Source organism: Schistocerca cancellata, chromosome 1 (assembly GCF_023864275.1).
Source record: "Schistocerca cancellata isolate TAMUIC-IGC-003103 chromosome 1, iqSchCanc2.1, whole genome shotgun sequence".
Lineage (NCBI taxonomy): Eukaryota > Metazoa > Arthropoda > Insecta > Orthoptera > Acrididae > Schistocerca > Schistocerca cancellata.
Window position 1 is genome coordinate 913,667,774 of NC_064626.1, and position 13,121 is coordinate 913,680,894.

General features: G+C 44.4%; 1 protein-coding gene across 2 annotated transcripts in view; it reads right to left on the minus strand.

Annotated features, from left to right (window-relative positions):
• The window catches only part of LOC126191278 (developmental protein eyes absent-like), a 231,703-nt gene that overhangs the window by 80,158 nt on the left and 138,424 nt on the right, over window positions 1-13,121 (minus strand). Inside the window, exon 2 of one of the 2 annotated variants that reach the window (XM_049932090.1) lies at window positions 2,023-2,124. The exons of the other annotated variant lie outside the window; for it this stretch is intronic. Coding sequence (XP_049788047.1) covers window positions 2,023-2,124 — 102 coding nt within the window. The remainder of the gene's footprint in view (window positions 1-2,022; window positions 2,125-13,121) is intronic. 2 annotated transcript variants of the gene reach the window in all.

Genomic DNA, 13,121 nt, shown 5'->3' on the forward strand with positions numbered 1-13,121 from the left:
AGCCTGGAACCGCGCGACCGCTACGGTCGCAGGTTCGAATCCTACCTCGGGCATGGATATGTGTGATGTCCTTAGGTTAGTTACGTTTAATTAGTTCTAAGTTCTAGGGGACTGAAGACCTCAGAGGTTAAGTCCCATAGTGTTCAGAGCCATTTGAATCATTCGAAACATAGAAATTCTGAATATCAGGAGCATCACACGAAGACAGGTTTGCCACAGCGTCATTCGTCGTACGACAACCACAAGGAAAACAAGCGTCGTTAACATTGCTGAAGATTTCAAACGTTAGCAGTAATTTCGCGGCACTCGACGCTTAACGGATCATTTTTCAAAAACCTGGTGCTTGCAATTGATTATAAATGAAATGAAACAAGATACACTACAGAAAATTCACCAAAAACAACTTCAAATAATTTTTCCAATCACTTATTGTGGTTTTTTCTATTCACCACATATACAGGGTTATTACAAATGATTGAAGCGATTTCACAGCTCTACAATAACTTTATTATTTGAGATATTTTCACAATGCTTTGCACACACATACAAAAACTCAAAAAGTTTTTTTAGGCATTCACAAATGTTCGATATGTGCCTCTTTAGGGATTCGGCAGACATCAAACCGACAATCAAGTTCCTCTCACACTCGGCGCAGCGTGTCCCCATCAATGAGTTCGAAAGCATTGTTGATGCGAGCTCGCAGTTCTGGCACGTTTCTTGGTAGATGAGGTTTAAACTCTGAATCTTTCACATCACTATGCGTGAAACTTGCCCGCACGCGTTCAACTGTTTCTTCGCTCACTGCAGGCCGACCCGTTGATTTCCCCTTACAGAAGCATCCAGAAGCTTTAAACTGCGCATACCATCGCCGAATGGAGTTAGCAGTTGGTGGATCTTTGTTGAACTTCGTCCTGAAGTGTCATTGCACTGTTATGACTGGCTGATGTGAGTGCATTTCAAGCACGACATACACTTTCTCGGCTCCTGTCGCCATTTTGTCTCACTGCACTCTCGAGCGCTCTGGCGGCAGAAACCTGAAGTGCGGCTTCAGTCGAACAAAACTTTATGAGTTTTTCTACGTATCTGTAGTGTCTCGTGACCATATGTCAATGAATGGAGCTACAGTGAATTTATGAAATCGCTTCAATCATTTGTAATAGCCCTGTACAATTAGCATAGGAATAAGGACAACGTTATTTCAGTATACACTGGAAAACAGTCGTGTAGTTATCTTCTAAGGACATGAGTGGATAAATGAAAAATAAAAATAATAATAGTAATCGGTTTTAGAACACGGGAAACAAAAGATGTTGAAGCTGTGACGCTAACCACTGTGCCGCCGTTCCGGTTAGGTTACTTAGTCGCCAACGGGTACAAAGGTTTCGAAAACTTTGACCATCGTTTTCTACAAAACGATCGAATATTTACAGGTAAGCTGAGAGATGTGTTCACTTATTTTGATCCCTCTTCCACTCAGTGAAGTTTCTGGAAAATCAGGTTATGGCACTTGAGTTCTCCTCGTAAGGAACAACTTTAGCTTCCAAGCTGTGTCCCACGAAGCTCAAACCTAGCCTTCGCGAATTAAATGCATAATTTTTATTGAAGTCAAATGAGCCGGCAGAAGAGTTACAATAAGGACTTCTGTTCGTGAGCAGCGAATTCAGGACATCCCAGTTAGTTTTTCTATCATTTCGCTGAATCACTTCAGCAGATCACGAAGTGGTTTACTCAGCAAGGCCCATATCATCTGTCGAACCTCACTACCTAACAGAACTACTGCCACGTATCAAACGACGTTACTATACGTGTACTCGACATTGGTGCATGCGAACGTGCACCGGTCTAGAAATGGCCCTGGGCTGTTAGAGGTACGAGGCACGAAGTGTTCTGAGTCTACGGTTTGTTGACTGCTGTTTGTTAGAGCTAAGAAACTAACTGCATGTAAGCAAAGTGTAACGTGCAGGAGGAGAGTGGTGCTGTGGGTGCGTGTGCGTGTGTGGGTGTAAGTGCGTGCAGACTCACGCAGGCTGCCCCTGAGTTTGCGCTGGTGGCGCTCGCTGTACTCGTCGTGTGCCGTCATCCGCGCCGAGTCATGCCCGTGCAGCGCCAGCGTCGGGAACACGGCTGCAACAGCAGCGCCGTCAGTGCACAGCGGCTACAGCAAGAAACACAGGCAAGCGGCTGCCGCCAGCACTCCGCAAAGCTCTGCTGACAAGTGAGTGTGCAAAGGAAAAGCTCAAGCTCTGGCCGAATGCGTCCGCGCGGGTGAGAGTGCACTAGTGTAGAGTACGTGGTGCGGCCCACGTCTTTAAAACAACAAAACGAACAAGAAAGAAAGAAATCGTGGAGTGCGACAGCCGGTCCTGTAGTCCCTCTCGTATTCCAGCAGCCTCTGGTCTGACGCCACCACGCAGCGCTTTAAATACAGAGCTATATTTAGACGAAATCTCTGTATTTCATGTAGTCAGTTGACGCAGCTATAAACCTGTGTAACGAGTAAGTAAAAATACTGCGAAGTACAGATAACCTCACTGAACAAAATAACAGTTACCCCCTAAAGCATCACACTGGTCGATCTGTTACGCTGTATATGGTGTAGAAATGTTTCCATACGGTCATGTTACCCTCCACCGCTGACTCGAGTCATGGCAGTAAAACCTTTGGTATGTGACACTCGGCTGTGTGAAATTATCGCAGTACGAAGGGTCGACTTCAACAGACGACCCAGTGGCAGAAAGGAGCTATCCTGTTGCGACTTGCACGTGATCGCCGGCCGCGGTGGTCTAGCGGTTCTGGCGCTGCAGTCCGGAACCGCGGGACTGCTACGGTCGCAGATTCGAATCCTGCCTCGGGCATGGGTGTGTGTGATGTCCTTAGGTTAGTTAGGTTTAAGTCGTTCTAAGTTCTAGGGGACTTATGACCTAAGATGTTGAGTCCCATAGTGCTCAGAGCCATTTGAACCATTTTTGAACTTGCACGTGATCACCCCGTGAATAAACATGCCAATTTGTGCCGTATCAGCTCAGGTAGTCCAACGTGCCTACAAAAGCTGGCGTTTCTCTCGCAGCCATGTCACGCAGCACCGTCTATGGCTACATCTACATCAATGATCTGCAAGCCACCCGACAGTATGTGGCGGGGCGCACTTCTGGTACCACTAACTGATCCCTTGTTCTCTGTAAATGGCGTGTGGTAAGAATGATTGTCGCGAAGAGTGTGTATTAGTTCTAATTCCTCGAATTTTCTGATCCTGGTCATTCTGCGTAATTTATTTAGGATGAAGTATTAAACTATCCGACTCTTCCCAGAAAGTACTCTCTAAATTATAACAGTAAACCTCTCCGTGTTGCCCACTGCCTCTCTTGTGAAGTTTGCCACTGGAGTTTGTTGAGCATCTCTTGTTGCACTCTCGGGCCGATTAAATGATCGCTTGGCGGATCGCGTCGCTCCTCGTTGCATCTTCTCTCTCTCTCTCTCTCTCTCTCTCTCTCTCTCTCTCCCTCCTATCAGGCGAACTGTCTACCAGACGGGGGCCTTAGCCACACGACATTTCATTTATCAGTCCTATCTGGAAACAGTCCCAGAGTAATACTCACGAATCAGTCAAACAAGCGCCTTGTAAGTCACTTCTTTCGTGGATGACTTACATTTTCTTAAGATATTTCCTCGATGGGGAATATACCTGGCATTTTCTTTCAATACTATTTGTTCTATATGGTCAGTCCACTTAAGGTCACTCTGGATAGTTCCTCCTAGATACTTTACGGTGGTTACTCTTTCCAGCAATTTGCTATCACTAGTGCAGTTGTACAGTAGTGCATTTCTTTTCCCATATATACGCAACGTGTTACATTTATTTATATTCAGGATCAGCTGCCACAGCCCGTGGCATTCATCAGTCCTCAGTAGGTCATTTTTCAAGTTGATACTATCTTCTGGTGTTGTTACTCCATTACACACAATCGTGACATTTGCGAATAATATTAAAGAGTTTCCGACGACTTCTACTAGATCATTTATATACATTGTAAACAGTAACGGTCCTATCACACTTACTTATGGTTCTGCCGAAATTACCTTTATATCTGTCGATTTTGTTCCGCTCGGAGCGACTGCAAGGAAGTCTTGAATCCAATCGCGTATGTGGTCCAATACTCGGGAAGCTCGTATCCATCGCAGTTAGTTTCCGAGCGAGCATTTGAACTGCGTGCTGTGGACATTTCTACTCGGTACGTCTCAGAAGGCCACTAATAAAATTGGCACACAAGCTGCAGAGCTTCAGTTCGCCAAACAACGCTGAAACTGCATAGCAGTTGACCAAAGTCGTGCACTGTGACTCCATGTGACTTCACGAATTGCTATTTTGCCTCTTTTTAAATAATATGATGCGTCGTGTGCACCGACGACCGAACGAAGCGTTGAACACGCATTATGTGGAGGGAGGAGTTCAGACCTCAGATGGTTGTGGAATGTTTTGGGGTGTGTTTTTCGGGCCATGACTTGGGCCCATTCATTCACACTAGCGTTATTATGAACCAGGATGTTTATTTCAAAAGTGTCGGTGACTTCCAAATCTTGCATTACGACACGAGCTGAGTTCACTGGGCTGTACCCATTCGTTCCATGTTCGACGAACACTCAAGTAGCCAATAGCACCTCGACTGAGCCGCTATATCACCCGACTTTTGTCCCACAGCAGAAGTCTCTCCGACTATTTGAAACAGCAAGAGGAGCTTATCAGTCATCATTCCCTCAGTTTGGTGATTCTATGAGATTTAACGATCAATTAGTCGGTTCAACTGAATATGGGTTACACGGAGAAACTTGTGCAATATCTTCGTCGAAATGAGGCCATTAACAGTGTCAGTGCCGGTGTTAGACGGTACTAGCGTAATGTCTCTTGGGTGTTACTGTTTCTTTCCGCCAGTCTGGTGATGTAGCTTAAAGTCAGCATTAAGCCCAAAAAGCTCTCATAAATAGAGAAGATAGCAGTTGTGAATTAAGCACTGGCTATCTGTGGGAATCACAGTGACGAAGAACAGCAATACTTGTTTCTCATTGTACCCGACCAAGAATGAAACTTAGACCGCAGTATTCAGTAGGTCCTGATTTTTAAATTATCGTTCTATGATCGAAATTTATTTCGTAATTTCCATTAAGTACTTGAAGGGAAAGCTGGGATGGTTCCTCAAACCAGGCCACGACCGATTTCCATTCCCAGCTTTTGTCCAGTGGGCGGTTGCGTTACAACTAACCTTGACGTCGACATGGAACTTACCTTTAAGCTACCTTCCTGTATTACCGCCCATTAAGCATGGAAGGACGCTTCGACTTACATCAATTCTCCACCATTTACGAGGGGTAGTCAAATGAAAACCGAACACCCGCCACAATGGGACCATTCAAAAATAATCACCACCCGCGACATTTATCGCAATGGTTCAAAAATGGTTCAAATGGCTCTGAGCACTATGGGACTTAACAACTGAGGTCATCAGTCCCTTAGAACTTAGAACTACTTAAACATAACTAACCTAAGGACATCACACACATCCATGCCCGAGGCAGGATTCGAACCTGCGACCGTAGCGGTCACGCGGTTCCAGACTGCTGCGCCTAGAACCGCTCGGCCACTTCGGCCGGCTTATCGCAATGAGACGAGACAGTCAATTCCTGTTTCGTTGAACTCGGTCGGCCACTAATGGATTCACAACCGCACGCACTCTTGTACTTCCTAGTCCGACGAAACCGACGTCCATGTATGTCTTTCTCTACCGGGCTGTACGCAGGATGCTGCAGTGTTTCCCAAACCCAGCCTTCGTCCGATCGGCGCTGTGGGGGCATGCGTTTTCGTGCAGCGGAATGATTCTGTCCGATAGCATCCCTGGGCGTTTGACATAATGGCGCGTACAGTTTCTGCTAAGTGTCTTCATTGCTCTGCGCTAGACTGTGGTTCCACGCTCCAGGAAATCGACGAGAAGAGGAAGCATACCGTCGCAGGATAACGCTAGCCCGCGCATTCCCAATCGGACGAAGGCTACGTGATTTGCGCTTCTTTGGAGATCTGATGAAGGACTTGCATGGACGTCCGTTTCACTCGGACGAGGAAGTGCAGGAATGTGTGCTGTCGTGGATCCGTCAGCGTCAGACCGTGTTCTATGAAACAGGAATTTACTGTCTCGTCTCCCAGTGGGATAAATGTCTTAAAGTGTATGGTGATTACTTTCCATGGCCCTTAGTGGCGTGTGTCCGGTTTTCCTTTGAGTGCCCCTTAGATCCTTCAGGGTAACAACAGCAGCAGTGAATTGACAGAACGTTGATGCGTTGTGTATCAGTAAATTTCACAGCCGGTGACAGAACTCTTCTTTTACTGTTTTTATTAATATCGTTACCTCAACGAGAAATAATCATGGAGTCAAATAATTCAGCGTATAATGTACATTTTGTATTTTGAGTGTCATGAAGTAGTTAAGCACGTATTAAGGCACCAATGACGCGATTTTGCGGTCAGAACCTCCTGTGGATGCAGGCTTGCACGAGCGGAGGATATCAGATAGGCTAAATTGTTCCACGATTATGTTATTACTGTCTACTGTCTGGGTGAGATTAAGATATGTGAACACAAAATAAGCAGTCTTGCATATGCGGATGACTTAGTTGTGATGGCAGATTCGATTGAAAGTTTGCAAAGTAATATTTCAGAGCTAGATCAGAAATGTAAGGACTATGGTATGAAGATTAGCATCTCTAAAACGAAAGTAATGTCAGCGGGAAAGAAATATAAACGGATTGAGTGCCAAATAGGAGGAACAAAGTTAGAACAGGTGGACGGTTTCAAGTACTTAGGATGCATATTCTCACAGGATGGCAACATAGTGAAAGAACTGGAAGCGAGGTGTAGCAAAGCTAATGCAGCGAGCGCTCAGCTACGATCTACTCTCTTCTGCAAGAAGGAAGTCAGTACCAAGACTAAGTTATCTGTGCACCGTTCAATCTTTCGACCAACTTTGTTGTATGGGAGCGAAAGCTGGGTGGATTCAGGTTACCTTATCAACAAGGTTGAGGTTACGGATACGAAAGTAGCTAGGATGATTGCAGGTACTAGTAGATGGGAACAATGGCAGGAGGGTGTCCACAATGAGGAAATCAAAGAAAAACTGGGAATGAACTCTATAGATGTAGCAGTCAGGGCGAACAGGCTTAGATGGTGGGGTCATGTTACACGCATTGGAGAAGCAAGGTTACCCAAGAGTCTCATGGATTCAGCAGTAGAGGGTAGGAGGAGTCGGGGCAGACCGAGGAGAAGGTACCTGGATTCGGTTAAGAATGATTTTGAAGTAATAGGTTTAACATCAGAAGAGGCACCAATGTTAGCACTGAATAGGGGATCATGGAGGAACTGTATAAGGAGGGCTATGCTCCAGACTGAACGCTGAAAGGCATAATCAGTCTTAAATGATGATGATGATGATGATGATGATGATGTCTACGAGATCTGAAACAAGCACAGTATCGACACTAGGTGTGACAAGCTTCTTTTTTTAACATGAGATCTCTGATACTTTTCTCATTGACCAGTATATATCAGATTCCTGCTTCACAGCACCCTACTTACTGCAAGGACGAGAGCACTAGGCAAAACAATAGCTCAGCGGAGTCGCTGGAAGCAAGCAGTGTGCCAATTAACCGGGATGAATAAATAACAAGCACCGCAGCGTCCTTCCGCAGAGCCTGAGGTGCCTTCGTTATAAACCGGTTAGAAATGTCGACAAGTTGGAATATTTTACACGAAATGATATCCGGTTTTAGTGCAAGAATTTATTATACTACAATCCGTGCTTTGTAGTCTCTCGTATTTCGTATTTTTCAAGTGCTTAAACTTGTTCTACTACAATTTACAGAACTTTGTCGAAGCAGACTTTTAAAAATTAACAAAACTTCACGTTCACTCTCAACGATTGTATTTTTCAGTATATTTCGTGTATGAAATGAACCCCCTCCCCCTCCCCCTCAAGCTCGTAGATATTTGAAAAAAGTCACTTTTCAGAATCTCCAATAACGCTTTCTGAAATATTGCTTTTGCTTTTTCCCTCTGTTTAACGAACTCTAATAGAATTTCATCAATTATGATTACAGTATAGCCTATTTTAAAATAATTTACAGTTCGTTGTGAAAAGATCAGTTACCACCCTTATGACTATCAAGGTTGTTTTCACTGTTGATTCCACAAAAGCGGGGATGTTACAATGCAGAGAAAGTCTGACACCGCTCGTGTATCTTTTATTTTAAATCGCTGTTTCTTACTCGTAACGAAGTAAAATATTTAGTTTTCATAGAAGCCATTATACGTTTACAAAGTACACATTAAATACAATTTCAGTGATATATATTGCGTGATTTACCTGGTAAACTGTGGAAGTTGAAATTATATGTTAATCCGTGAGTGGAAAGTGCAATTACATACACACAGAAATATTAGATGCGCCAGCTGTAGGGAAGCTGTTTTTCACACGAATCGCTGACTTAAGACCACATCTAAATTTTATTATGGTTAATCATTTCAGAAGCATAAAATTCTGGACACACAACTTTTACAGTATTTCCAACTTTCTTACAACTGATTAGCGTTAATGTTACTACAGTCCATTCGATGTATGATCTCTATCACGTTTCTTGAATGATAGTCTTCACGGTTTTAAGACAAACTAGAAAAACTGACGAGATCACTTGCACTCATTTGCACCGCGCTTTTTTTTTCCCTGCTAGATGGGCAACAATGGCAGCATTATGAATTAAATTATTTATTAGGAACAACTGTCAATTTAGGCGATAGGCTTCTCGCCGCATTCTATATTAGCTCACAAAGCAGTCCCATCCAAAAGCATTGAGACAGATAAGCCACGGCATCAACATCTGTTCCCCAAGATCAACACGCTTCAAAAAGCGCACATGCCTTCGGATCAGATTGGCGGTTCCATTCTACCTGTTACCTACATCAAGACTGCAACTGAACTCTGTTTCATACTTCTCCAGAGAACTGCTGTCCATTCCTCCTCTAGAAACGTGGGGACTAACAAGATGCAATGCGCATCCTACTGTGTAATGAGTCACTCTGTTGCGATGTCTAATATGAGACTCCCTCCTTAAAGAGGCAATACACTGGTCTCGAGTAACGCTGGACAGTTTGTAGTAGGGGAGGGTGTTGTCCCTTGGAACACACTTCTTACTTTCGCCTCTACTCAGCCCAGGAATTCATGTTTAAATGAAGGCATTCACTTTTCATTTGCTGCAGTCTTCCTCCCTTTCTCCGAATTTTCAGAAACTGACCCAGAAAATTGAGGTCTTTTCTAACGTGAAAACGTATTCCAAGGTAAAGTATTTTTAGGCTACCTACGAACAATTAATATTCTATTCAAAGTTAAAAGCCTTGCACTCGATAAAACCTTATCTTTACAGTATTCAGTAGTCTGCCTATTACAAAGAACTTTACTACACACCAATAATCATGAAGTGAAATTATATTAAACACAAATATTATGAAAATTACGTTTTAACTTAAATACTATTTGATACTGAAAGTACCGGAAACCAAGAGAAATTTGCAATTTCAAGACAGGTGAAATTGTTAAGACATTAAAGAAACTCACTAAATTTGCACCTGTCACAGTTTCGATGGTAAAACAGCTTCTGCTTCAAGGTACAACATGGTGCTCCATTAACGAAACATGGCTTCACCGTCCACTTGCTATTTAAGTTATTTTAAAAATATATAAAATTTTACTTGCCGTAAAACTCTGTAATTGAAGAATTAATAACATATTCCAAATTGCTTTTAAGTATTATATAGCACTTAAATATGTGGAATTCCAAATATTTACAAATGCTGCACAAAAGACAATTTCACGTCTAACAACAACATAAAGCGTAGCAAACGGCGGCAACTGCTTATGTCACTCTCCAGTGCGCGTTCCATCATATAATTCTAAAATCAGTCTCTAGACTGAAATACCGACCGTAAAACGTAATGTGTTCCTAGGTACACTATCCTCTAGGCACAACACTCTCTCCTCCAGAACTGTGCTGTCCGCAAATATCATTCTGTCTCTCTCTCTCTCTCTCTCTCTCTCTCTCTCTCTCTCTCTCTCTCTCTCTCTCTCTCTCACTGCTTTCACGTTAATGCATCTGTCTGGAAGCTAATGTGTTGGGGTCAAAAGATGGATACTCAGAGTTGTAATTATCTCATCGTGTGAGTGGTTTTCAAGGGCCTGTCTGCAGTAGTGGTACACATAAAAATCCTGCGGCACAGTGATGTAGCGACATGAGAACAAACACAAACATAATCACACATATTTAATTGAAACTTAATGACTACCCCTCGAACTCTGCGATCATTTATCAACAATTTCACACCTCACCGGGCAATTTTTATCACGTTATTACTATGCGGTTGCCGTAGCACATACATTCTCATAAGCATTTAAGACAGACACAAACCTTGTACTGTGTAACGACCCACTACGCCTTCATGAAGGCAACATTACATTGTGGAATGAAATCCACAAGAGACAAATTCGCGAGACACTAAAAGCATCCAGGTCATCCTGATTCGAAACGAGTCAGGCGCCGTCCATAATACAGAGAGTTTGATCGGAGCTCGTTCGTAGACGCATACACACCGTTCGATGGTGTCCCAGACTTGTTCGGCACGATTAAGCGCCAGTGGTCTTGAGGGTGACATGTGCACCCTCATGTCCGTGTAGTGTTCTCAGAAAACATCCTGGCACAATTGGAGAGCAGGGAGATGGGGAGGAGTTAGGAAGACGGACGGGTGGAGCATTGTCTTGTTAAAGGTACTAGACACGTGCTAAATGCTGTAGGTACACGGCCGCCGGAATTTAGGTCTTTAATCTTTCGCCTGTAAGTGGCGATAGCAGCCCTATCAGGCTTCCCATTTCGTCCCATGTTAACATCCGACACAAGAGAATAACCCAGCCACATGCCATACCGGTGCTCTGTTGGCGGTAGTCGTACATCCAAAATAATCGTTGTACCCGGTGAGATGCAGTGAGGAGAGATACAAATTTAGGGGGGTGTATTCTGAGTCCTATTATGAAGAGATGCTTTTTGAAGCACAATGGCTCTTCTGTACTGCGGCCCATGTATCCCCTGTTAAAATCCAGCCCATGTATCCCCTGTTAAAATCCACATCAGAGAAGGTGTACAGCCGGCCGCGGTGGCCGTGCGGTTCTGGCGCTGCTGTCCGGAACCACGGGACTGCTACGGTCGCAGGTTCGAATCCTGCCTCGGGCATGGGTGTGTGTGATGTCCTTAGGTTAGTTAGGTTTAAGTAGCTCTAAGTTCTAGGGGACTTATGACCTAAGATGTTGAGTCCCATAGTGCTCAGAGCCATTTGAACCATTTGAAGGTGTACACCGCCGCCCAAGCGTTGTTGCCCGAGGCAGTGGTTTTCCCCGTGTCGAAGTACTACACGTTTACCCTTGACACGGTGGATGCGAAAGCCGGGTGCCTGCGCGGTCTCTCAGGTGGAGAGTCTCATGCGCAGCACGACAATAATAAAAACATGCCAATGAGCGTCTGGCCAACCCCGAGTTTTACTGACACGTCGGTGCTCAATCCAAGCTATTTCAATCGTATTGGCGACAAGACTGCTCTATTTTATCTCTAATGTAGTTAATTATATCAAATAATTAGCGTTTATTCACACAGAATGCACTTTTTTCTCATCTGTGTGCGCTGGTATTTGAATTTTACATCAAATCGCTCCTGCGCGTGTCCATATACTTCTTGCCTCTTACTCAGTGAAGTGTCCACTTGTCCATTTCGTTGGTTGATAGAGGCAAGTCCCCGCTTTCTGTCACTGTCTTTCCTCGTCCATCTTCCACTGATTCAAAGGTTTCGAAAATATTCATAGACCCTGCAGTTATTATTGGCAATGCATCTCTGTCGGGAGAGCACGTTGTAAGCCGGCCGCGGTGGCCGAGCGGTTCTAGGCGATGCAGTCCGGAACCGCGCGACTGCTACGGTCGCAGGTTCGAATCCTGCCTAGGGCACGGATGTGTGTGATGTCCTTACGTTAGTTAGGTTTAAGTAGTTCTAAGTTCTAGGGGACTAATGACCTCAGATGTTAAGTCCCATAGTGTTCAGAGCCATTTGAACCATTTTGAGGTGTAGCCCCACAGTGTCAGAGAGGGGTTCAAACGTCCGGCAGTGTCAGCAGCGTCGAAGGTTGTCAAGAATGTTGTTCTATTGCTCATCGCACAGCCACTGTATTTTCGACGGCGAAATGTGACGTGATCAACGTCCCAAGGAAAGGGAAGATATCGCTGACGCCCTTTATGCCACCCCTTGATGCATTTTCGTGTGTATTCTGGGCGGCTGGGTGTCCAAAACCATTTCCTCGCCCACACACAAGAAAGCAGCAGGATTTCAATGCTGGGTGTCGCCATTTCATCTCCATCGTAGAGGCGTCAAAAGAATGGATGAAATTTATTAATAAGAGGGAATGTGACGGGCTTCCCATCTTGACTTACCTCAGGTGGCGTTGGACAAAATTGTGGGCAAGTTTGTTGCTAATGTGACATCATTAACCCACCTTACACGACACATGAACTTCTGAACTCTGGCCTTCTTTTCTTATGTGTCGATACGTTTCTGTTGAAGCGTCGGCGAGCCCGAGGATGCGTCTCAGGGCGCCACACTTTTGCACCAATACGGAGGAAGGTTGTATCCACCTTTGAGCCAAGTTTCAAAAATACTCATCACAACAGTAGCTCAAATGAGGGCAAATAATATATACTTGCAGAGACAGTTCGATGCTGTGAAGGGGGACACATTCTTGTACAGTTTATTGGCGTCCAACCTGGATGCTAATACTGCTGGCCTAGTTGAACTTTTTTGGGCAAGACAGAAAAGGATGTGGTAGAGTTGGTGGATAATCTGTTGACAGCTGCAAAGCTCGATTGTTGTACAGATGACCGATTGTTTCAAATGACCACATTACATTTAATAGGAGACGCAAAGACACATGTAACGCACCATGAGAACCTGAGGGATGCGCATGAAGGGCTTAGTACCATAGTACAGAAAGCACAATCGTTGTA